The sequence below is a fragment of the Marmota monax genome, unplaced genomic scaffold (assembly GCF_021218885.2).
Source record: "Marmota monax isolate L192 unplaced genomic scaffold, Marmota_monax_Labrador192_F-V1.1 WCK01_AAM20220418_F8-fsc00187, whole genome shotgun sequence".
NCBI classification, from domain to species: domain Eukaryota; kingdom Metazoa; phylum Chordata; class Mammalia; order Rodentia; family Sciuridae; genus Marmota; species Marmota monax.
In genome coordinates, this window is record NW_026694837.1 from 1,053,659 (window position 1) to 1,077,968 (window position 24,310).

General features: G+C 39.7%; 1 protein-coding gene across 6 annotated transcripts in view; it reads right to left on the reverse strand.

Moving 5' to 3' along the window:
* Window positions 1-24,310, reverse strand: part of Runx2 (RUNX family transcription factor 2) — a 236,039-nt gene that overhangs the window by 101,075 nt on the left and 110,654 nt on the right. For 2 of the 6 annotated variants that reach the window (XM_046426143.1, XM_046426140.1), the window contains 2 exons: window positions 16,834-16,899; window positions 11,041-15,272 (listed from right to left, as the gene is read on the reverse strand). The exons of 2 other annotated variants lie outside the window; for them this stretch is intronic. In XM_046426143.1, the coding sequence (XP_046282099.1) occupies window positions 14,794-15,272; window positions 16,834-16,899 (545 nt within the window). In that variant the 3' untranslated portion in view covers window positions 11,041-14,793. Of the gene's footprint in view, window positions 1-11,040; window positions 15,273-16,833; window positions 16,900-24,310 lie in introns of those variants that run through there. 2 more of the 6 variants (XM_046426144.1, XM_046426141.1) reach the window with 1 other exon arrangement.

The following is a 24,310-nucleotide window of genomic DNA, read 5'->3' on the forward strand; positions in this document are numbered from 1 at the left end:
CCCGTCCCTCAGGGGTGTCTTGTTGCACTCGTTTGCTGCTGCAAAGAGCCAGCTTTGATTTTTCTTGGAGAGGGCTCCAGGCACCCTACCATCTCAGCCATGCCAACATCACGAGGCTGCCGAGCTCTCCTGAACCCCTGGCCATATCCCTGTCCATCAAGGCTAATTTCTGTGACAACATAAACTTCGCTGTGTAGCCAATAAACTCAAACCCAATGGAACTTGATGTGGCCAGGAAGGAGAATGACAAACTGGCAAGATGTTAGGGCTGGAAATAGAACTCATTTTACCAGCCAGTGGTTTGGGAGGGGGTAGAGATGGATTTATGTGTGTGTGCATGTGTTTTATTTGTCCTAATAACTCTAATAAAGATTCCATTAATCAATAAAGTGACTCTCACAGGAACAGAAATAAATGCAAGGCTCCAAAGTGAGCCTCAGGTAAAACCATAACTCTCATTTTCACCCTAACCCTTGGTGGCTAAGGGCACAGATCCTTACTTGAAGTGATCTGTGCAGTGTACTTGGCAAGAGAGAGAGGAGAATGAGGCTTGGCCTTCAGCTGGACAGGCAAGAGCAGCCTGAAAGCACAGAGCAGCCCCAGGATGGGAGATGAGAGAGGCCAAAGCATCTCAAAGCACTTCCAATCTTCCCAGCAGTCTATGGAGCTTTGGGGGTGAGGTTTTAGTGATTCCAGAAAGACTCCCTTGGAATACAAATACACTTCCTCAAGGGTCAAAGTCAGGACAGGTTTGTTTCATAAAAGGGGAGGTCCACAGGACATGGTTAGCAGGTATGAGCTTGGGAGAAAGGATAAGTCTCCATATTGTCCTTTAGGGGCAAAGTGGGCCTCCCAAAGAGAGGTTCATATATATGGCTAGAGAAGACCTCAAGGTCCTGCTTTTAAATCTTATTTAGGGTGAGTTACAGGCATACCATAGTGGAGCTCTCTGAATGAATGACATTCAGAGTGTAGACCTACCCCAACCATTTATGTTTGTCTCCCTTCCCTATTAAATACTGAAGGGTCCTATGTGCCACAATTTTTCACTTGGCAGTAGATGCTGGGCAAGCAACTGGATAAAATATATCCATGCTCTGTACTGAAAATGTGATATTTTATGCTATCATCTCGATATTTGTTAGATCTATATCCTCTTGTTAAACATTAAAATTTCATGCTCTTTTTTTTCTACATTTTGGTAACATGGCTTTTAATTACTACATTCTACTATTGAATATGGCTTCCCAAAGTATGACTTTTATCCCACAGAGATTCTGATTCTGCTCAGTCCGCCCTACTCACTCCAACTCCTTTCAGAATCCCTTTTGCTCTTCTTGTCACAGGGCCTGGGGTTACTCTCGTCTCTTTTTCTTTCTGAAGAGCAGTCCTTGGGAGCTCCGAGGTGGAGGTATTTGCCTGCTCCCAGGTACTGTGCTGTGGGGGAGATGGGGGGCTGACACCAGCTCAGTGTTAGACCCAGAACAACACACTCAGATCAATTCAAATGTCATCTTCCTGACTTTCCCAGGAGTTGCTGTCTCCTTGGTGTCCCCTTGTCCTTGGTTCACATCTCTGTCAAGGCACCTTCCACACTGTTTCTCTCTGAGCAGATGATAAGCTTCATAAGGGTAAGAAATATGTCTCATTCATTTCCATAAAGTGAAGCAAGTGTTCAATGTTTATTGAAGGAATAAAATGCCACCTTTCTCTTAAGATCAAACTGGAGTTGAGAATTGTGAAGCAAAGAAATGACAACTGTTTTCTTTTTAAAAAAAAATATTTTTTTAGTTTTAAGGTGGACACACTATCTTTATTTTATTTTTTATGTGGTGTTGAGTATCGAACCCAGTGCCTCGCGCATGCCAGGCAGACGCGCTACCACTTGGGCCACATCTCCAGCCCAACAACTGTTTTCTAAAATAAGGGATAAGGTGAAGCTATAAATTCCTCTTCTCAGCCTCCCCCTCCTTCTGCCCTATAAATGTAAATGTCTTAGTACTTGTATCTGATAATCAGTTGGCACAGTGACGGTTGTGTCTATCATTAAACAGGAGGGTTACATGATTATGTTACTAGTTTTGTCTAAAAAACACTACACTTTATCTGTGCGCACTGTCATTGCCCTGTTAGCATGGGTTTCCTGTTCTATTTTTAAATTGAAGAGACATTGGCTCTAGGTAACTCAGATAGCAAGCAGATAAAAGGTACAATTGAGATGAGAAGTATTTTTCAAGATTAGCACTTACATTTGTTTATGTGGCTAGGTTATAGTGTTAATCACATTAAGTCTCATCTCTATAGAACAAAGCATGAAAAACTAGAAAGGCCTTTCCATCTCAAGGGCATCTGTCCTTAGTACAGAGGGCAAGGGACTTGCGTGAGAAAAGCCCTCCTGTCTACTAAGGGAAAATAAGCTCAAAACATGTTGCCAATGGACAGATCATCTTTGACCCAGAAGAAACGGCACCAATGCTCTCAGACTGAATTTTTCACCAATAAGGTAGGCCTGGTAGACAAACTTCAACCAAGTTTTTATAAAGTAATGAACAGCAGGTCTTCTTTAGGTTAGCTAGAGAGTGTGTGGAATCAGTTTGTTGGAAATTAATTTATGAGTATAAGAAAGTTTTAATGAATCTAAGTTTAATGCCTAAGTTTATAACAAGTCGAAATAGGCTCATGAAAACTAGAAAAGTAAATATGTATAACTGGTTAATGAAAACAGAGCAGAAGATGCTACTGTTATAAAGGAAGGAAATGTCTCTTTCAGTGAGCAATTTTAGGAACTGCTTGGAAGTGGACTTCCTAACCCTTGACTTCCAGTCATCTATCTACAGGGTGATTTGCTTTAGTGACTTGGGACTTCATTTCCTCATTCTCTATAAAATGGACACTTTTTTGCCAGTTCCACTAGAAATAATGGACCCTCTTCTCTCTCCTGAGGCAAGGCAATTCCAACTGCTTCTCAAAACTTCCCATGGTTTCTCCATTCCACCTCTGTAGGTAAGAGTGGCATGGTCCTTCAAGGGAATATCTGACAGGTAATTGATGACCATCCACATTTAAGGAGAAAGTCTGGAGAGGTTAAGTGGCTAGTTCAAATAACACAGCATGGGCTGGGGTTGTGGTTCAGTTGTAGAGCGCTCACCTGGCATGTGCAAGGTCCTGGGTTCAATCCTCAGGACCACATATAAATAAATAAAATAAAGGTATCGTGTCCAATTACACCTAAAAAATAAATATTTTTTTAAAAAAGATAATGCAGCAAGTTAGAAGGGATTAAGGATCTGGAGCCCACATCTTTTGCCACCTCCTGCTGCCTCCCTTTAGATACACTGTTCAATCCCTTAATGCAGAATTGGCTTCATAACTGCTACACCAGGGAGGAGAAAATGGAAAAGTAGCTTTTCCCACTTTGACTATGTGAAAATCACCCAGCTTTTAAACACCACACCACCCATACATGTGGTGGGAATGAAAGGTTCATGTGACTAAATATAGATGCTAAGTACCTTACAAATACATAAGTGTTTTAGGAAATGAGAAATAGGAAATGAAATTGGCTATAAACAGAAATCAAAACTACCTAAATTCTCTCTACAAACAAATGGCTAACTTTTTAATCTCTATTTTTGGCAATCTGTTTTTAGCCTTCTGAATTTGCTTAAAATAAATAATGGCTTCATTTACTGAGATGGAATAAGAAATTCCATCTGAACAGAAATGCTTTCCGCTGTTTTCTGATGGTGGTAGTCTTCTTGCATATTGCCCTGCCTATGGTAGGTGTTCAATAAATATTTATAGGGACGAGAAAGAAAAGAAGGCAGAAAAGATGGGAGGGAGAGTGGTCATTTCCATTATCTGGACTTTTAGTAAAATGGAATATGAGTTCCATATGAAATATATTTAAGACAATAGTCTGTTAAATGCTTTAAGATACACACGGAGATACCCACCTATTCATTCAGTGACTTCAGTGATGTAGTGGAGCCCAGCCCTGAGCTCCTCTGGCTTCTGAACATGGCACAAAGCCTTGCCCACCATAGGGTTCCAAGTCCCCTTCCAGGCTTCAGCCAGTTTTTCTCAGCCTCTCACTTGCACCCCAGCCCTCTCCACCACACTCTTAGTGTTATCAAAAACAGGGGAGTCAGGGGCGCCCCTTCATCAGGTGGACCTGAACGCCATTCATGGGAAAGAAGGGTTGAAGCTGACAGTAGTTTCTTGGTTTGGGTCTTTGTCTTATATATATGAGACAAATGCTGACAAATTAAGTTACTTTTTACTAAAAAAAAGTTAGATTTTTCTCAGTAGCAATGTTTATATGAAACTAAATGGAAAACCTTGGAAGAGACCACAGATTTGAGACTGGGATCAAGGTAGAGTCAACATTCCTGTTCTGAATGTGTCAAAATGTCTCTTGTATTTATGTACTATGTGAAGAGATGTCTCTGTGTTCTTTATGGAAGGTACCCATAATAAATCTACTGCCAAACTTAGCTTTGATGGGCAATAGGGAAAAAAAAAAGTTTGAAAGTGAAAAATATCATTTTCAAAGAGCAATATTTTTTAAATACTAAAATAATATTTTTACAAAATTGTTCCACTTGGGACTTCAGCTCTATTGTGAGCAAACTAATTAAAAATTTTATTTATGCTTTTAAAAAATAACTATCTTAATTGTTATAAATAATAATAATAGGTGGCATCTATTTTACATCTATTATGTGCTCGACACTTTGCTATCTCACTAATTCATTTACTTCTCATGATCTCCATTAGACAGATGAGAGGAGATTGTGCCCAGAGTTGTAGCTTAGGAACACAGGCGTTCGGATCAGGCAGATCTGGGCTTGAGTCTTAATAGCTATGTAGCCTGGGACAAGTCTGAACCTCAGTTTCCTATCAGTAAAATGAGGATGAAAACAGTACCAGCTTCTTCATAGGTTGCTGGGAAGATTGAGATAAGACCTGTGAAATATTAAGGAAAGTGCCAGGTACATACGCCATTATGCTATTGGAAGCAGCTCTGACTTTTCCCCAGAAGGAAATTAAAACAATGGCTTCCAGTACCATCCTAAAGGGAGAATGAGGAAACACATCTTGGTTCCCCATTCCTTCCTCTCCCAGGATGTTCATCCTGGTGAGATCAAGGCAACATGAACTTGAAGCAAAAAAGAAAATAGTGAGGAAAGCGCGATGAGCCTGTGCAGCAGGGGAAGGAGTGACAGATGGCGAGAGGAAGGATGGGGGCTTAGGAGGCCGAAATAAAGAGGAAGGGTAGCAAAGGCGGCTTTTTGGAACTTATTATTGGAGTGAGCTCCCCACCTGCTTCTATTATCCCTTCCTTTTCTCTCTCTCTCACTTGCCCATTGGCCAAGCCCCAAAAGAGACTAGAAAGTTTTATGTACACCCCTCCCTGGAAGCACCTCTGCTCTCCAGAAGTGACATCAGGGAAGCATTCCAAGGTGGCATGATCTGGCAACAACGTGCCTCCTGGTCACAGTCCATTCTGGTCATCCTGGCCCCATGGAGCCCCCCACTAGCTCTGGTAGCTCTCTGGGAAAGAAAGCAGCATGTTACATGCATGACATATTCTAAAACAAAATAGTATCTGATAGATTTGATAGAATCTTACTGGAGACACAGGAGTGAAAAAGATGGAACAAAGATGCCATTTTAAAATATTGGCTTATGTTCAGGATTTCACTATTTTCTATGGCAAGGAACAAGTAAAAATTCCTGCTATTGATGAGTATTTTCTAGAGTTACTGAAAGCCCAAAGACCCAGGGCTTCTGACTTTCACTCTTGGGAAAGCTGAAGCTGGTCTTCTGGATAACTTAGAACAGGGTTGGATGGCAAAGGCGAGAGGCTCAAAGGCCCCCAGTAAGCAGCTCAGCCAAGGAATGGGTGCAGGGGGTCAGGGGGACACACTGTGTTTTCAGCTCAGATTCTGTGATGTCTCTGCCAAACAGGGGTTTACAAAGCAAAACCCTCCAGAGAATTCTCATACTTTCTGGCTTATTCTCCTGGTGTTCATCTTAACAGGAATCAGCTGTTTGCCTTCTCACTTATACAGCATGTTGCCGGGGAGAAGTTAGCATCTGGTCTGGCTATTATTAAAAACAAGAACATCCTGCTCTGCTGGGAGAACAGCACCACTGGCAATAAAAGGACAGAGATCATTTGCATTCAGGATTCCAGAGATGGGTTTCGGCTTAATATCTGCTAGCCCTCCTCCACCACTGCTTTCATTTTAAAGTTTCCTGATGTATCCATCATTTGGTCTCCTTTTTCGGAAACAGAGTGTACTTTTTCCTCTCACAGGGAGGCAGAAGAACTCTGGAGCTGTTCAAACTCTGATCTGGTCCTGCAGTGTGATAAAGTTGAACTACCAGAGGAATTTTTTTCTTTCTCTCTCTCTCACTCACTCTTTTTTTTTTTTTTTTACAACTGAGGAAATGAAAAAGTAAACAAGACTGGGACAGCATTGGTATTTAGGCTCCAGCTTTTTGTTGTTGTTTTTGTCTTTTTCTGCTTTTGAGCATTGGGCTGGAGCCTGAAGGAACCACATAATATGAAAAACCCTAAGAGGGTTTTATTAGCTAATAAAAAAAACTTAGTTCCTATTAACCACTTAACTCCTTACTAAAGCTCAGCACTTGCCTCCTTCTTGGCAGCTTCTCTGTCCCTCATGGTCACAAGGACTGAAAGCTGGTCCACCAACCTCTCTGCAGTTCACAGTTTGTGTTCCAGAAGATGTGGCTGGGAATGATATTCAATAGTGGTCTATCTCCACACTTGTCGCCTGTGAGTGTACCAATGAGAGGATTTCTATAAGGAGACCAATTTTCTCTGTCCCTAGATCTACTATGCCAAAAAAGACTCTTTAGGCAGAAAGAAGTCAAGTCATTTTGATTTTAAATATTAAATGACTGTTACAGAAAACAAAATGAGGTGAAGGTATTACTAGAATATGGAATGATCCCCTTGTTTGGGGCAAAAGAATGTAGAGAAATAGAGAAACAGAAAGTGAAACTGGTCAGAGTGGTTTCCCTGCTGGGGACGGATGGAATCATTTTTGAAAAATGAATTGATTTAGTAAGGAAAGTATATCAAAGGAAATTTAAATAATAAAGGCGTTTTACTAATATTCCCACAATTTCGTGTTTCATGTGGTTCTGTTGTCAGCTTTTTGCTGTTTTTTAAATCATGGTTTGCACATTTACCTCAATCCATCATCCAGTTGCGCTTTGGGGGTTCTTGGTACTCTTCTAAGCACACGCTTGTGTTGTGTCACTGTAGACTTTATCTCTGATCCCACTAAACCTGCTCCCTCCTCCTTCCCTTTCCACATTCAGGCTAATACTATTACTTTGGGTGCTCCAGGAGAAAGTTTCTGAGGCCTATGGAGCACAGAGCCACTTGAGACCTGGTTGAATTTTTTATGTACTGGGTCTAGTTCCAAGACTAGAACTTAGCTCCAAGAACTACTCTTTGAAGGGCTCAAGAGAAGAATTTTGCTCTTTTAAAAAAACATTTTGCTGTATGTTCTTTGTTTTGTTTATTTATCTTGGTTTCAGGGATTAAACCCAGGGGCACTTAACCACTGAGCCACATCCCCAGCTATTTATATATATTTTATTTTATATAAATATATATATTTGGTTTTTTTTTTTGGTTTTGTTTTAAAGCAGGGTATCACTAAGTTGCTTAGGGCCTAGCCTAAGTTGCTGAGGCTGGCTTTGAACTTGCAATGCTAAAACATAAAGCAAGTTTTTTAGAAAACCCTAGTAAGTGGCCCAACATCATTGCAACATAAGAGTAAGAAAATGAAATACATTTTAGTAAAAGTTAAGTGAGTTTCCAGAAACTTGACCCCCCCTGCTTTCTGACTGGCTGAGCATATCTGAATAGCAGGACTGGGTTGAGTCAAAAGAACCTTTTGAATAACAGCTTTACAAAAATGAATAATAGCCTCTTAAATGTCAGCTTCCACCATGTTCCCTTAACCGACATCTCAAGGACCGTCCAGGATCCCTTTTCCTAATAACTGATCAGAACAAGAATAAGTAACTTCTTTACCACTTGTGGAGTGAAGGTGGTGTTTTTTGTTGTTGTTTTTGTTGTTGTTGTAGCAATTGCAGGAATAACAAACAAACAGCTAATACAAATCAATGCTGTGCCAAGAAGTGAGTTTATGGGGACAGTGAGCCTCATCTCCCTTTCCATTCTTCCTCCTCATACCCTGGTCTCTCCCTTCAGGTGAGCATGCATACATACACACCTGCACACACACACACACACACTCACACACACACCTTGGCATATTACTCTTTGTATCTTCAGTGGATCCTTTTCTTTGCTAAATTTCAATTCATAGCTTTTAAAAATCACATTTCCAAGACCTCCAAATTGAATAGCTACTGCTGAAACGCCCCTGGGAAGTCACGCGGAGATTTACCAGGATGCATGGGAAGGGTTGGCAGGAGGGAAGATTACTTTGCCTTTATTCAGAGCCCATAACCTAAATATAGAGGATCAGCTTTCCATGTATTTGTTCCTATTTGGTCTTTATTAAGCACCTTTTCCAAGGTCAAGGAGATAATCCATGGAAGACAAGCAGAGAAATGGTTGGGGAATTATTTGGAGCATATCTGGGGTACGTAGTCATAGGGTGCAAGAGGGCCATCTTATCAGCCACAAAGTCATGTCATTAGTGCTGGGACAACTCTGCCTCTTAAAATTGTCTCTGGGAGCAAATGTAAGAGTGTGCCTGCAATTTCACAGGTAAGCTGACCCGTACTCACCAAAACTGCAGCAATCACTCTTTGTCCTCTACCTCCCTAGAAAAATTTAGACTGCAACAGCGTTATCGTAAGCCTTCTACCTTTTCAGATGCCCCTAAACCAATTGTTTCCTTGGAAGGATCTCTAAACTGATTTTCAAGTAGTTGGGACAGAGAGGCCAATTGATTGGATTGCTTACAGTTTAAAAGAATGTAGTTCATTAAATCAAATGACTCGGTCTCTCCATTTTTGCAGTGGTTCTTAGCTGTGTCATTATTATTTACCACCCATTTCCAGAGGGCATAAAAAAACCAACTCATGACAGTCTGTAAGACCTGTTCTCACTGACTGTGAATGAGGGCTTCCTCAACATCCTCCTTTGCCTTTCAGAATGTTTTCACATCCCATAAATATAAACATGTGGCTCTTCAACCACATCTGTAGATAATAACTTCAGGGGGCTTCCTGTTTACATGGTAATACCCATTTCCCAGCCAAATAAACTCTGTAACAGAGAGCTAAGGTGTTTATTGGGCCAGACTCAAGCGGGTTTGAGTTAACAGGAAATACTCACTCTCACAGAAATATCTTATGATTAAATATTTGGGACATGAGGAGTCAAAAACACTGAAGAAACTGCTTTCTTCTTCTGCCTATCCTTTCAGTGAGAACAGAGAAGCCGTGATAAATCTGGCCAACCAGTTTAGGCCTAGCAAAGCCCCACAGCTGTGCTATTCACTGACTGTTACAGATCAAGATGCAGACAGGAGGAAGAAGCACAGAGGAAAAGCCAGAAGCACCCTCACTTGCATCCAAACCTAAGGATCCATCAGGTAAAGGAAAAGAAAAGGTCCATGAACATCTATTATTGAAAAGCCTCTCAGTCTTCTGCCTGGTGACCACTTTTTAATAAGCAAGGTATTCTCATATAGCTCTGGCAATAAAGTTTGACCTAAGAATTCAGACAGAACCTATAATCCAACTGTCCCCCATCAATGGAGATTTTTGGCCTCCCCCACCCTCACCCAGGGACATTTGGCAATGTCTGGAGATACTTTGGATTGCTGTGCCTGGAGGTGATACTAGAATCTAGTAGGTAGAGGCCAGGGATGCTGCTAAACGTCCTACAATGCTCAGGACAGCACCCCTGGAACACACAACAAATAACTATCCAGGCTGAAAGGTCAATAGTGCCAAGGTCTAGCCCAATACCTTTCCATAAGCCAAGAAACTGAGACAGAAAAGTGATGTGCTGTATACCTTGATGCTGCACAAAACTGAAGAAATGCCCATGCCACCTCCCTTGTGGATGACCTTTAAAGTCACACAGATGTTTAATCTCAATAAATAAGTAAATATACATATTCAAAAAGTCGCAAACAGACTCCCTGGCCTGAGCTTATCCAAGTGCTTCTAGGAGATTCCTATTAGAAACCAGACTTCTCAGAAAACAGGGAAGGGTTAAGACTGAACACATTTTCCTAACGGAGGCACCTAACTCTCAGTATGATGTGAGCCAGCTTGGCGAGTGACCACACTTTTCCATAACATGGTTTCCTGGGTCCCTCTTTTAGAACTATGGTAAGCCAAAATATATAAAAAGCATAGGTCATGAAGCAAGAAACCCCCCCTATCCCAGGCCCTCAACCTTATCATAGGGGAGAGACTTACCAAAAATAAACAGTGGCCAAGAAATTAAAATTTTCCAATCTACAGTTTTGTTCACTAGTAGAAATTTTCTGAGGCTAGAGCTCTCTAGACCACGGTCCATTTTTTTCTTATCCTTGGGCTTTGGCTGACTTCATTTTTAAGAACTCAAAAGAGATAGGAAGGAAAATAGAATATTCTCTATATCTAGGCTACTTGAGCCCTGACTACAGCCAGGGATTCACTTACTGGGCCCTATTCATGTTCCCAGAGATTAGGAGACTGAAACCATCAAGGCTGCCATTTATATGCCATGACTGGTCCCATGGGTGGAATACAGCTTTACCCAAGGACAGAGCAAGCACTACTTTTCTTCTGACAGGTTAAGGACACAAGTTCACTGCTAGATTCTGTGTTCACCCCTCTCCAAGCATAGGACAAACAAAAGCATAGTGCTTACCAAGATTTTTTCCTCTCACCAGTAACATTTGATCTCTGATCTTACCCAGCCCTTGCCAGCCCTGAGACCAATAAGTGCCCAGGTACAGGCAGAGTAGGCATCAGACTGAAGAAAACGCGGATGAGAAAAGATCCAATGTACACACATAACAAAACCAAAAAAGCCATTTTATTGAAAATTAAATTCAAACTTCAAATTAATATTACAATCATGAGAAAAATGCCAAATAATTCAATTTACAGTTGCAACATACAATACAAATAGTCCCTTTGAATTTAAGAGTAAACTCATCCACAATCATGACCTGTGGCACAAAGCAGAATTTGTACAATATGTGCATGGAAAGCAAATCTTGGGCAATAGCAATTGGAAAAAAAAAATAAAAATGAAAAGCTTGTATTTACACAAAATGCTACAAATATTTTTGTTCCACAGAAATCTAAAAATGGTAAAACATATCCAAAAAAATGGAATTTTATTCAGAATACCTAAGAAATTACTGTAAGTTATGGTTTTGGCTGATATATTTTAAAGTACTGCATTAAAAAGCAAACAATTATTTGTAAACATGAAATAAACAGACAACTAAAAAATTCTCACATAGAAAAGTATTTTTAAAATGCATTATCTTTTAAGAACAACAAATTCAAGTTGGAAGAGTCATCTTTTATTTAGTTTATTGTTCTTTCAAATATCATAAGTATGATGATTAATTTTGCTAATGCTGTGTTTTCACGGTTAGCCTCGATTCTGGGGGCCCTTTCCTCAGTATGAAGGGAGCCCTTTAAGTCATCACACATATCTCCTCCTTTCTGAATTTACAGTGGATAGTCTCTAATGATGTGGATTTATTTCTCTGCTTATTTTAAAAGGGCTCTGGGAGTGAGGGGTAGGGGGTAAGGGGCAGGGAATGAGACAGTGTAGAGACCAAACAAGTTAACCTGCTAAGACTCAGTTCCAGCCTGGATGTCACTTCAATTAATCCAAAAGCAAAGCTGTGGCACCTGTTCTGGAACTCAGACATAGGTTAAAATTTGTGAGACAACTTGAACAGATAAAAAAAAAAAAAAAAAAAACTATGGCTGTGTTGGTCACACTGTGAATTCCAGCAATGTTTGTGCTACATAAAGAATGTGATTTTAATCCCAAGGAAGCAGAATGCTGACTTGGTACATGGTTCCATAGTAGGAGGAAGAGTGCTTTGGTCTCAAAATCACAAATCATACACATGACCCAGTGCAAAGTAAGGGTTCAGGGGAAGGGATGGGGGATAGGGGTATGAATGAATGAATTTTAGCCCCCAAGCCAAAAAAGACAGAATTTGTTCTAAAACAACATGAATTATGCTTATTGGGGGCGGTCAGAGTGAGGGTGGAGAGAAGTGCTTGAATTTTTCCCAAGGAAAAAAACTTAAAGTGTTTCTGGGTTGCTGCCTGCAGCCACTATCATAACACTTCAACATTAAAGCATCCCTATGGTCACTTACTATGTGTACTGTAAACTTAAAAAAGCCCTTTTAACATTAAAAAATAATGTACAAATATAGTACCTTTTATTAAATAGGGTGCAGCGGGCACTGATGGTAACATTTTTATGTCAATTAATTAAAAATTGAAATGTGTAACCAGACACTGGCTTTTTTAAGTGCTGCTGAAACAAACACATATTTTATACTTACAAATAAATGGACAGTGGTGTGCTTCAAGCTACCACACACAAACAATAAATAGTATCAATTACTACTTCCATCTTAAGTGATAGAAAAGTGGCTTATATAGCTAAGCATACTTGGTATACAACCTTTAGAAGGCAAAGTGTTCGGGGTAGGGGTTGTTTGTTTGTTTCCCCTTAATTTGTATTAGGAATTAGGATGAATTCTAAGGGAGACTCTCCAGGAAGCAAACATAGGTCTGCCTGCCCCATGGCTGTCCTGCGTTGTTTGTGGCCTTGAGAAGGACTAGAGCGCAAGGGGGCGACTGGGGACCAAAGGCAAATTTCTGCAGAGTTCTATTTAGAAAATCATGGGATTCAGATGAAAGTGCCCTGATGTGAGGGTGAGAGATTGGGGATTTGCCTGGTGATGTCATTAAATGATACTGACTTGGATTGAGGATTCACTCGTGGGAGCTGGCCACATGGGTGCCAGGAGTGGTCAAAGTACATCCTCAAAAGAGCTCTAGCTCAAATTTGTACATGGTGATAGACACCAATCCACACACTCAGCCTGCTCTTGGCCCTTCTGTGTGAGAAATATAAATGTCAAAAGTGGTTATGTAGGTCCCCACAGCTCTAGGTTTTCTCACATCAGCTACCTGCTAGAACTTGGAACTCGGATGACTAGCTCCCCTAGGTCAATGACTACATTCTGTTCCTTTAAATGCAAATTATTTGGAAAGCTGCCAGAGGGGCCTTGGTAAAGCAGATTAGGTTCCCCTGATTTACTGTTCAATAAGGCTGGTTAAGAATCCACTGTGTAATTTTACTTTCCTGTAGTATGTGTATTATCACTGATCCTTTATCCACATGAGTGGCTTTAAGATGACTATGTCTTCATTAAGAAACCTGGCGATTTAAAGTTTTGCTTAACTATAAAACCACAAAACATTTTTCTGCAGTTCAATGACTCACTTGTGCTTGTCTTTTTAATATGACAAGAGTCATAATTATCTGAAAGAAATTAGGAAACCACGTAACTCCAGCATTTCATGCTGATAAAGGGCAACACACGTGATAAAGGGCAAAGGGTAGTTTTGTAAATTCCTAATTATTGCTTTAAAAGGCAAAGCTGTGTTAGAGGCAATCGAAGATTTGAAAGAACTAAACAAAAATTTCCTTCATACATTACAAGACAAGCTACATCTAAAATATTTGGAGATGGAAGTATTTTTAAAAATCACATTGTGCCTGGATGAACTGAAATTGCTTAGCAATATTTCAGATATGGCTCTAGCCCACTGAAGAAATTTGTTACTTAATAAAGAGCACTTTTAGAGACCGAAGTCAACATATCAATATGCTAAGAAATGTTTCAAAGGTCCAAATGTCATTAAATAATTATAAATATATCTTTAAAGTTATATGACCATTCACGTTAACAAGTTACCTCAGATTTTACACATATTCATAATTTAAAAAAAAAAGAAAACAAATAACACACAGCCAAACGCAAACACTATCTATACCATTATGGCTATAATAAGGTATTGCCATTTTCAGTTTTGCATAAAAGGAGAGAGGGATCTAGGGGTGGGATTTCTTTTTGGTTCAATGGGAACGGGGGGAGTATTTTTTAAGTCACTTAGAATAGGGGGGGGAAAACTGAACTAAACAGTTCAAATGAGTGCCTGCAGCAAGTCTGAAAGCAAAGTTTGGAATAGTTACTCTGAATGGATGGTACCGTAAGGGAAGCATCCATCTATCTCTTGTCCCTTAATGTGCACCAAGACTGGCTTTGTAAGCTGGCCTGCCGATACACTGGTCCACACACAGCTGCAACCATGAAGTGTGTGGTTTCAAAACACAGAGAGGAAGCAGCTTTGCTCTTCTTCCTCCTGAGTCTGGAGTCCACCTCTCTCAACTGGCCTATGAACAGGTTATTTATAATAAGAGACCAAACAACAACAAAAATACCTGTTCCTTGATTGTTCCTTTGTAAAAAATACATCTTAAGTAGTAAACAATCTGAAAACCAATTATAATTGTCTCTCTTGGGCCTCTGTTTTTTAATATCTACCCTCTTATGGTTGCAAGATCATGACAGAGTGAATGAAAAATCTTCTAGAAAATAGGCACTTTGTAGCTAATCGATATACATATATATGCACTCTCTTTATATATGTATATATTGACACATGTGGGATGTGGCCCCCCAGATGTCACTGGGCCACTCCTGAGGAATTTCAATATGGTCGCCAAACAGATTCATCCATTCTGCCACTAGAATTCAAAACAGTTGGGGAACTGCTGTGGCTTCCATCAGCGTCAACACCATCATTCTGGTTAGGCAAATTTGGATTTAATAGCGTGCTGCCATTCGAGGTGGTGGTGCATGGCGGAAGCATTCTGGAAGGAGACCGGTCTCCCCCCGGCACCATGGGGAACTGATAGGATCCTGATGAAGTGCCATAGTAGAGATATGGAGTGCTGCTGGTCTGGAAAGGTCCACTCTGGCTTTGGGAAGAGCCGGGGTAGGGTGGTGGCAGGTAGGTATGGTAGTGAGTGGTGGCAGACATACCGAGGGACATGCCTGAGGTGACTGGCGGGGTGTAAGTAAAGGTGGCTGGATAGTGCATTCGTGGGTTGGAGAAGCGGCTCTCAGTGAGGGATGAAATGCTTGGGAACTGCCTGGGGTCTGAAAAAGGGCCCAGTTCTGAAGCACCTAAAAATTACAACAGAAGATGGGGGGAAAAATCTGTAAATATCAATTAAAATGATAGAATTTTTACAAGAAAAAAAAAAGAAAACTTTAGCCTTCTCAAAAAGGAACAGCAAGTCACAAACAAGACTTTCAAATGCACCAGTCACTTTACAGTCTTTTTTCCACTTTTATAGTTAACGGCATTGATCCTTAAGCTCTTCACCCCCAGAGAATCCCAAAGGACTTCAAAAATCCAAATGTGTGCTAGGTCATATGTGTAAGCCAACCCAACACTGATTAGATAGGTTCACTCACCAGATTTTAAGACCAAATCCTCATTGATTTTTTTCCCTCTTTTTGTTTCTTCTTGCACTTCAAATATTTGAAGTGAAACTTTTACTAAGTCAAGCAAATTTGTTTTTAACCCAATGTAAAGAAATTCTAAAATGATTAGTTCTATTATTGGTTCTCTTGGCAGTACTCCTTCTTCAATGAAGGGACATGAAAGATACCCTAACATGTTCCTACCACTTCCTTCAAACCCTTAAAAGAATTTAAAATCTTGTTACAATCTTCATCTGAGTTACAGTGGAACCAAACCAGCTTTCAATGTAATCTGAAACGATCTTGCTTTTCTGGGGGCAAAAGGGAGAGTCTAGTCCTTAGAAAATCTCCCTAGGGTCATAAGCTAAATTAGGTTTTGAAAGTATGTAAGGAGGGAGGACAGGGAGGCTTAGCACTGCATTTCAAGTCTCCATGGGAGACACAGGACCTGATTTAGGCCAGGAGCATGCAACAGCTTCTGCAAAAGGCTCATTGCCCAGGTAGATTAAGAGCAGAACACCTCCCCACCCAACTACCAGGCCCCCGGCACCAAGTCCTACAGGATTACCTTTAGGTCAGTTTGATGCAGTGACCTACAGGCTATGACACTTCTCCTAAAATGTGAAGTCCTTCAACTTCTCACGTTACCAATATGCCTCTTTAACAGCTATTTCTGGTGCTCAACCATAGTTATAAATGAACACATGTAGAAATTTGTTTTCTGAAATGCCTAAAAACACATAGTTGTGATATCTAAAGATTGAGTTAATTATAATTTTCTAGAATTGACAGAACTGGGATGAGCCCTTTCCTAACACCAGTGTTCTTAAGATTTTGATCCCTTCTAAAATCTTCTAATGATTTAGGTCTCATATATTTGCTTTTCCTTTTATCTTTTAGCTATAAAGGGAAAATACTTGGCAATTCTCTAAGACCTTAAGTGAATAGGTTATTCCTTCAGTCACATTTTTTATTCTGCCTTTGTTCTTGGATATTATAATGTCTTTTAAAGGAATAATCCTAATATTTATCTTTAAAGGTACTGATTGAGGGTTTTTCATTTTTGTTAAAATGCACATTGCTTATAATCTTCATAAAATGCTAGTAGTAAGTATCACGATGTGCATTTATAATAAAAAGTGACTTATAAAAGCAACATATAGTTAACAAAACTTTTTCTCACAAATCAGACAGTACCAGTCAAACAGCCCAGCCCAGCCCAGCCCTACCCAGCCCCACAATTGTTTGAAAGTCTCACCTGCCTGGCTCTTCTTACTGAGAGTGGAAGGCCAGAGGCAGAAGTCAGAAGTGGCAGTGTCATCATCTGTAAAATGAGGGGGAGGAGCTCTAAGTTCCCTTCCAGCTCTAATGTCCTATGACCATGACTTCCAAGACAGAGGAGGAGCAACAGCCTCAGGAGAGGAGTAAACAGAGATTCCCACCCTCACTAGTCCCGTCCCAGAACCCACAGGCCCATCTGCTAAGGGTGAAAAGCAAGTGAGCAGCTTCTGACACCAGAAGCAAAAGCTTTCAAGATGACAAGTCAAAACCTAAGCAGCCAGGCAGCTACTCTAGGGTTTTCACAAATCCCTCCCTACTCAACTTGCTTCTCCCTCACCCCTCCCCAAAATGAAATTCTGAGTTTTGAACTGTGGAAGCAGTGATTATGACAGAATCAGAAATGGGAGCAGATGAGATTTAACAGATGAGATTGAGATCTCCCTCAATGTTTATGCACTATTCTAAATATTACAGCAGTAAGTGGAAGCACAGCTGTTCCTTAGCAGACTCTCACTGCAGAGCATCTAGGTGAACTTGAGTCAGCAGAGCTAATAGTTATAGACAGGTCACTTCTACATGCATTAAGTTCAATACTTAGAGCACATGAGAAAAAACAGAATTATGTAAGCAATTTAAAATGGAAAGCAGTTGCACTTAAAACGTCAATGTTTACCCCCACGGAAGCAGAGTTCACACAGATAGACATGTTAATGTTAAAAAAAAAAAAGATTCTCATAAGCATTTGTACTTAAAATATACTACAGTAATAATTAAAATTCCATGTGGTTTCATTTATTTTGATGCAAAAACCTCATTAAAACCCTTTATGGGGGCCCTGCTAGTAAACTCCAATATGTTTTTGAATTTGCCACCCCCACCTTCTCTATTTTTACCTGATACATTCTGCTGATATTTTTATTACCCATCACATGCCAGAACTACTGAAACTTCTTGGTTTATGGATGCTAGCTAACACAAATTGACATTCATTTTTCAATTAATGAGCTCTGGTTGTGGTTTATAGAAAACAATGCAACAAATTTCCACTAGGTTTACAGTATTTGACCAATCACTTTAGTCGTTTTAGACTGTAATATCTTAAGAATTAACCCTTCTTGACAAAATGAACTAAAGTGAACTGTATAGGGATTACAGAATAATTTTTACAATTTACAAATGACAAAATTTCCTGGAATTTGCTTAGTCATTTTATGTTACCAAGAAATGTTTCTGAAACACACTGCAAAGTGTTCTATGAAGAAACATCAGCAATTTGCTGTAGTATGATGTAATTCCTTACTTAATAACATATGGTAAAGAGGTGGGAGGAATCCTAAGCTTAAAAATAAAGAATATAAATCTCGTTCTAGTTTTCAGTTTATTTTTCATCATTGTTACCAAAGCAAATAACATCTACATCTTTCTCCTTGAATAGGTAGGTATGTATCTGTATTTCCAATCCTTGTTTTAGAGATAAACTCATGGTTTCCTTGAGATCTTCCTTTGGTTATTTCGACACTGTGTCCTAACTATTCATACCTTGTGTCACTAGCCCCATTATGACAACTGAGCTTAAAAAAAAAAAAACCCACTGTATATTAAATCAATTAAAGAAAAATGTTAATTTGACTTAACAAAAGAGTCATCAAGATGAAAGTCTAGAGTTCCAAAAGTGCTATTACGTCAATCTAAGTTCATAAATGCAACCCCCAAACTATCCCAGTAATGTACGTGGTAACCTCAGAGCTCCCCAGAGCCAGTTTATAACTCCTACTGAGATCTGCTGAGTAAATAAAATAGCAAGGAATGACTTAACACTAATGTATTCTTCCTGCTGTTATCCATGTACCTCTTCCATGTCCAGCACATTAAGCACATTAAGCTGAACCATGTAAACTGCTCAGAAGTCAAAGGTACCAAGTCAATACAGATCTTTTGGTTCTAAGAGTTTCAAAAGAACATGAATCTACATTTGGGGGTGTTAGGGTCTGATGGAAGTTACTGAAACCTTATCAACACAGTGCCTGTCCCTGAAGAAAAAGTCCACTAAACAACAAACGTAAATATGATATGAAGGAAAACTCAACACTGAGGTGAATTTTTAGATAAATAAAAATGACTTCAACAAAACTCTGCTATGCCCTTAGAACTCCTAAATTAGCCATGAACTCCTTCTGCTAGTTGAGATATTCTCGTGGCAAAGTCTAAACTCATAATTTACTGCTTAGATAACTACAATCAATCCCCATTTGACAAATAGAGAAGCTGAAATCCAGAGAAAGGGAGCCATTCACTCAACATCACCACACAGAACCATATCTAAATAGACCACTCTTGACTTCCAACAAAGGACATGCAGTGTTAGATACTCCTCTCTCTCTCCCCTCCTGTTCTTCCTCTCTCCCTGCCTCTCTACCAACTTAGAAGTATATTTGCCTAAATGAAAAACACTTAACCAGATCCTTCTGATGCCTAAGTGTTGCCCCAATAAGAGTTACTATTTTGGGGATACTATTAACAACTCTTTCTAGCCTTGATGTTGATCTAATCTGCTAAATAGTGAGCAATTAGTTCAGTTGCTCAGAGCATAATGTGAATGAGACCAAGGTCAAGGGTTTGATCCCCTTAGGATCTGCTGGCTTCCTACAGATGCATTTCATTCCAAAGCTGTTGCCTACACCTCTAGCCACAGCCCGACAGCTTGCAAACAAATGGAGTTGTCATAAAGAGAGCTTCAAGATCCTTGTTCATTAAAACAGCAGCAGCAGCAATTTTTCACAGCCTAATATACATAGGGAAAATGTTAATAAAATGCCTATGAATTTCAAATAAAAATAAAATCAATGTTAAAAGTAAAAACATCTTGCCCCTCCCCACAAAGTCTATGAAGAAAAAGGAAAAGAGTCTCTCTTAACCCAATCAGGGTCCTAGGGTCTTCAGAGAAAGTGGAAACTGGATGAACCAAAACAAGAGGTAGTAAAAGAAACCCCCTGCACTTCTTTAATTCTCACAGCCTGCAAGCCGCCACTGAATCTTGCACACACTGTTTTCTAACGCTATTACCCTGGGTCATGTCTAACTCCCAACTGAAGAGTGAGCTCTTGAGGACAGAGATCTAATACTGCTTTGTCTCCCCTTTGGAGCCTACTAACAGCTAATACTTGACCTTTCTAGGCCTTTATTTTAACATACATTGTCTCATTTAATAATAGAAGGTTTATTTAAAGTGGGAAAGGAGATCTTAATTAAGGATTAAAGAATTAAAGATTAAAGATTAAGAATTAAAGGGAGGGGCTGAGGAACTAGCTCAGTTCATAGAGCGCCTGCTTTGCATGCACAAGGCCCTGGGTTCAATCCCCAGCACCACAAAAAATTAAAATTAAAATTAAAAAAATAAATAAAAGGAAATCCAAGTTTGAGAAGAGTGACCAATGAGGTACTTGTCATTTAGGGCTATCAGCTAACAAACATGTTACCTTTCCCTCTAAGCAGCAGAATTTACACATCCCAGCTGAAGAGGCAGGGCAGGGCAGAAAAAAGGAAAAGGGCTTTGAATCCCAACTGAACATATGTTGGCACATTCACAGTCCTCTGTCCTATTTCTTTCATGCAAAAAGCCATCATGCTTCTCAGCAATGAGGTGTTAACTTCAAAGCTTCATTGGGGCCTTTTAAATGGTAGGAGTTATTGCTCCAACAAATCTCAAATAAAACCCAAGAATGTTTTATTAACCCCCTCATGGCAGCCTTTCTATTGGAACATATACAAGATCTTTGCAAAGCAGCTGCTCTCGGGTAACTAAGAAGCTTCTTCCCCTTTTGCAACACTTTGGCTGGACCTTTCCAACTGCTCTCTTCTGTAACTTCCTTCTTCACTTCTCTTCCAGTAGTATTTATTTCTATATCATTCTTTTGGGCCCTTACTACTTCATTAAATTATTAGCTATTTCTTATACTTTCAACTATAGTCCGCTTTAGGTGGTAAAAGATTTATTTTTTTTCTCACATCTCTCTCAGAACCCAGTACACATTGTAAGAACTTTAAATGAAGAAAAAGTGGGTGTATGAAAGGATGAACAAATGAATAAGTTAATGAGTCTAAGGATCAGTAACTGTACAACAGCTAGTACTTTTTTGACACATTAAATAAGAAATTATATTGAAATATATTTAAAGTATTAAGCAGTGCTGATGTCAAACCTAAAATGTGTTCCATACTGAAAGAACACTGTACAGCTCTTTCAGAGTTCAAAGCTTTTCTTGTCTATGATTATATCACTTGACTTCACACTGCATATAGGGGCCCCACAAGTAGCTGTTTGCCCCTAATAAACAGGTGCCCTTGGTTTGGGAGCTCTAAGGAGATGCATATCCTATCAGAAGGTTAGCACATCCTGGGTTAAATGTTGCCATTAAGGCCATGCATTTATTTGGAGTGAGCAAAGTAACAGGTAAAACTTAAAACTCTCACGTGTCTGACTCTGACTTTCTAGACAAGTGTATAGGGCCAGTATGTAGGGTATCAAAAATCATAGGTACAGGCTGGGAGTATAACTCAATGGTAGAGTACCTACCTAGTAAGTATACGGGTCAGCACCACCAATAAAAAGAAAGAATCGTAGATGACTTTGATAGTTAAAACAGGAAGCCTACAGACATGGTGGATCTGAGAGGCAGCTTGAGACTCTTCCATGTTTCTCCCAGCTCAAGTCCAGTGTTCTACACTAGTCTAACACAGCATGCCAGTGGAAAAGGGTAGAGGATCTGCCTTGAGCTTCCTCAGATCTACATTCCATGAAAATACCCATGACATGGGAAATTCTTCCATTCACATCACTACTTAAAGTCACACAGGTGGCAGAACCTTAAAACTAGAGTATATCATCCCCTACACAAGCATTGGTCCACCGTCTTTTAAAAGGCACAACTAAACAACTCCGCAATAAAGAGGCAAAAAATAAGGAGGCAACTGGAGGCATATTGAGAAGCCTCTGCCCTATTTGCTAAAATCATGTCTCACTGCTCCTTAGAATGACCTCCTCTTCCTCATGGTGTGACACAGTCAGGAGCCTCAGAGTAGCTTTGCTCAGCTTCCCCTCAGCGCTCAGAAGCCTCTCTCCTCTCTGCCAGACCAATGTAAGCAAGCACTCTCTGCAGAGCTCACAGTTACACAAAGACTTCCAATGTGATGTACAAATTATCAGCATCATTTTTTACCATGCATACCTTGGACACTTATGTATATTAATTTTGCCACCCCATTTATTTTAAGGTATTATCATTGTTTTTGGTAAATATTTTCATTTTTCAACTAAAAAAAAATTAAGAAGAAAGTATCTCTGTTAGACCCTACCAGATACATAATCTAGTACTGAAAAAGATCAGAACTTTGAAAAAATTGCTAAACAGATGAGTTATATGCATAGTCTCAAGCAGGCAACATGTAATAAGCAGATATGCTATATAAACATTACTTAAAAGTCAAATTTAAACTATATGCAAAATATTACTTTGTGTTTTCCATATGAAGATCTTCAGGGGTTTTTAAGTTAGTTCTCTGAAATTCCTTGAATTTATCCCTCCACACTAAAAAATAATCAAGTATTTATCACTAAATTAAATCTAATTTCATCAGATGATAATTAGGGAAATATGCCATATGTGGGAGAAATGTAATGGATCATGCTGATGGAGAAGGAACCAGCAAAATGAGAAAGTAGAAATCAACTTTTTAAGATAATGAAATGACTAGCAAACTTCATAGTTTAAAAAAGAGAGAGAAAAGTGCCCTCAACTATCCAGTATAAATATTTGTTTTCTGTGTTGTAATGAATTGTACTTTTCCACTGCATGCTCACAAATTCTGAAAGACTGCTTAATTCTAAGGCGAAAGTATGTTAATATTGAAAGGGAGGGGAGACTGGCGATCTTCAGAAACATAAACCATGCCTTCAATCCACCCAAATGTTAAGAATATTGCTGGAATAGCATATTTCCTTTTTGTAAAGGGAAAGGGGGCAGGCAGTAGCTGTGCAAGTGAACATGTATGCAGATTGGGAGGGAGACTAAGACAGAAAGAAGGAGCCAAAGGAGAAGGAGATAGGAGACAGAACTGGGGAAAAAGAAAAAGAGATCCTGCTAGGCCTTGATTAGGAACTTTTTAAATCCTAGGAAGGGTGGATAGTCTTTGAAACCAGATCCGCTGCAGGAAGGAGGCCAGCACCCAGGACACCGTGTCTTTCAGAAGGGGCCACCCACGGTGCCGTGGCGGTCATATGACTGCTCTGTCACATCCTGAAGCCATTTCCAGCCCATGCACACGTCTGTGCTCCCATTTAGAGAGGATGGGATATATTGGGAACACACATATGGAAACACTTTCAGAGAATCAGTTTCCATGAAATTCATAATGAGCCAAGTGGCTTCAGATGTGGTTGCGTTCCTCCGATTAGCCAGGAAAAAAAAGGAAAAGAGGAGGAAAAAAGGGACAAATCCACCCTTTCAGACTTTATTTCGGTTACAGAAAAATTAAAAACCACTAATAACTTATGGCTACCAAAACATGGAGCCACAATTAAGAGAGGAAGAACTAGGAAAAAGAGGCAAAGAGGTTTAAAAGTGATACTCTTTCCCTCATAGAAGTAACAGCTCAATATTAGTAATCTTTTCCTAAAACAGGGGAGGCTTTCCTGTGATGTTATCTGCCTAGAGTGGCATAATTAATTTTCTGACATTCCGGCAGAATGTAGTGCGCATGCACACATGAGGGGTGGGAAGAGATAGGGAGGCAGAGACTACAAGACCAATTCTTATTTGATAACATATGTGGTCAATTAAGATTATTTTAAAAATTGCAACTGAATGATAAATTGTTCCTAAGTAAATCTTTCAAAAAAGACTGAATTCGGAGAGGACAGTCTGGTATTTTCCTGTAGCCTGTGCTAGTGGTAACTTGGACTATATTAAAAACAGAAATTTATGAACTGGTTGAGATGTTATATATTATACACCAAAGCCTGGCTGATAGGAAGGCATGAAATACAAGAAGAGGACAAATGGGGGAGGGTTCCTAGAGGGGGACATTTAACTGATATTAGAATAAGTTAAAACATTATTTTTATATTAAAACTAAGACAGACATAAACTTCATAATGAATTTTTAGATACAACAAGAAATTTGAAAGTATTCTCCTTGGGGAAGAATGGGGAGAGCAGGCATGGTGAAGAAGGGAAGGAGCCCTTAGTTTTCCTCTGCCCTTTGGGGTGCATCAGTGGAAAAATCTGAGCCACATTTCCTTCAAGCTTGGTAGCAAGCCGAAACCCATTGTGCAGGAATGCTCTGACTCGAAGCTGCCTGATGATGAGCTGGGAACCAGACCTGACTGTTGCTTAACAGACCAGTCTTTGCTTTTCCACAACCATATGAATCCTATAAGTGATTTAATAGTCTTAGTA